The sequence below is a fragment of the Echinops telfairi genome, unplaced genomic scaffold (assembly GCF_000313985.2).
Source record: "Echinops telfairi isolate 266 unplaced genomic scaffold, ASM31398v2 ScPeMD7_31;HRSCAF=116, whole genome shotgun sequence".
Lineage (NCBI taxonomy): Eukaryota > Metazoa > Chordata > Mammalia > Afrosoricida > Tenrecidae > Echinops > Echinops telfairi.
The window spans coordinates 45879536-45880624 of NW_022103928.1; the positions used below are offsets into that span (position 1 = coordinate 45879536).

Sequence of the window (1089 nt, forward strand, 5' to 3'; positions counted from 1 at the left end):
CTTACTGGGAGAGATCAGTAAACTGGTGTTTTAAAATGACCCGCCAGGTAGTGGGGAGTGGGGAGAAAATATAGTGGTCACGTGGTAGGAGGGGGAGGCCTCTCTGAAACCCTGCCCCCCAGTTGGGGCAGGGGACTCGATATTGACAGAGGAGACCCTACCTGTCAAGACCAAGGTTGATGTGTCCCAGGAGCAGCTAGATCGGACAGTTAGACCCAAGTCCAGGAAGGGAGTGTGGTCAGGGTGGAGGTGGGAGGCGGTGGTCCGCAGTGATCAACCCTCAGGAAATGTCCCTGTTATCAGGCCACCCTGAGTGGCGCTGGCACAGCCGTGAGTCACTCTGCTCAAGCACTTTGTCACTCCATAGGTCTCTCACGTCGCCTTCAGTCAAGGTCAAGCTCTGCTGCAGCCCGTTTTGGTCCTCAGCCAGCATACTGGAGATGCTGACCCCTGTGGTCCCCAAGAAGATGAACCATGAGAGTGAGTGCCAACTGGGCTGGACCTGCTGGTGGGAGCAGGTCTCTCGGAGGTGAAAGACAGCCTGGGGCCCTGGGAAGATGGAGACTGGACGTCACGAAGCAAGTTAGGTTGGTTCTAAAGTTAGACCAGGAGGCAGAGACCAGAGAATTACGTTGTTCCATTGAACGACTTTGAGGAAGGTGTCAGTGGAGGCCACCTTCTCAGCTTCCAGAGGCCACCACCAACTACCCTGCAGCCTGACAGGCAGTCCACTGGTCCCAAGCATTGATTGTGTGTGACCACTTTTACTGAGAGACTGGATGGGTAGAATAGACACTACAATCCACCCGGCTGCCTGTGTGTTCTAAATTCCCTTCATTTGTAAACTTTGATCTGTTTTTAAATAGTTCAGCTATTTCTTTGGTTCAAAATGCCAGAGTATTCAAATTCTCCTGCTCTTATAAAACGACACCCCCGCCCCCTCCACACACCCCCAGTATCCCTGTGTTAGGCTGGGTTGTCTAGGCAAACAAATCCGCTGACATTCCTATGTGTATCAGAAAGAGCTTTATATCAAGAGGTAATCTTATATCAGGAGGGCATCCCAGACACTTTAGACCCTGTTTTTTT

General features: G+C 51.8%; 1 protein-coding gene across 1 annotated transcript in view; it reads left to right on the top strand.

The window, feature by feature from the left end:
* The first annotated feature begins 378 nt into the window (after nucleotides 1-378).
* CFAP100 (cilia and flagella associated protein 100) overlaps nucleotides 379-1089 on the top strand; it is a 50229-nt gene continuing 49518 nt past the window's right edge. Inside the window, exon 1 of the mRNA XM_045290151.1 lies at nucleotides 379-480. Within this exon, the coding sequence (XP_045146086.1) occupies nucleotides 441-480 (40 nt within the window). The 5' untranslated portion in view covers nucleotides 379-440. The remainder of the gene's footprint in view (nucleotides 481-1089) is intronic.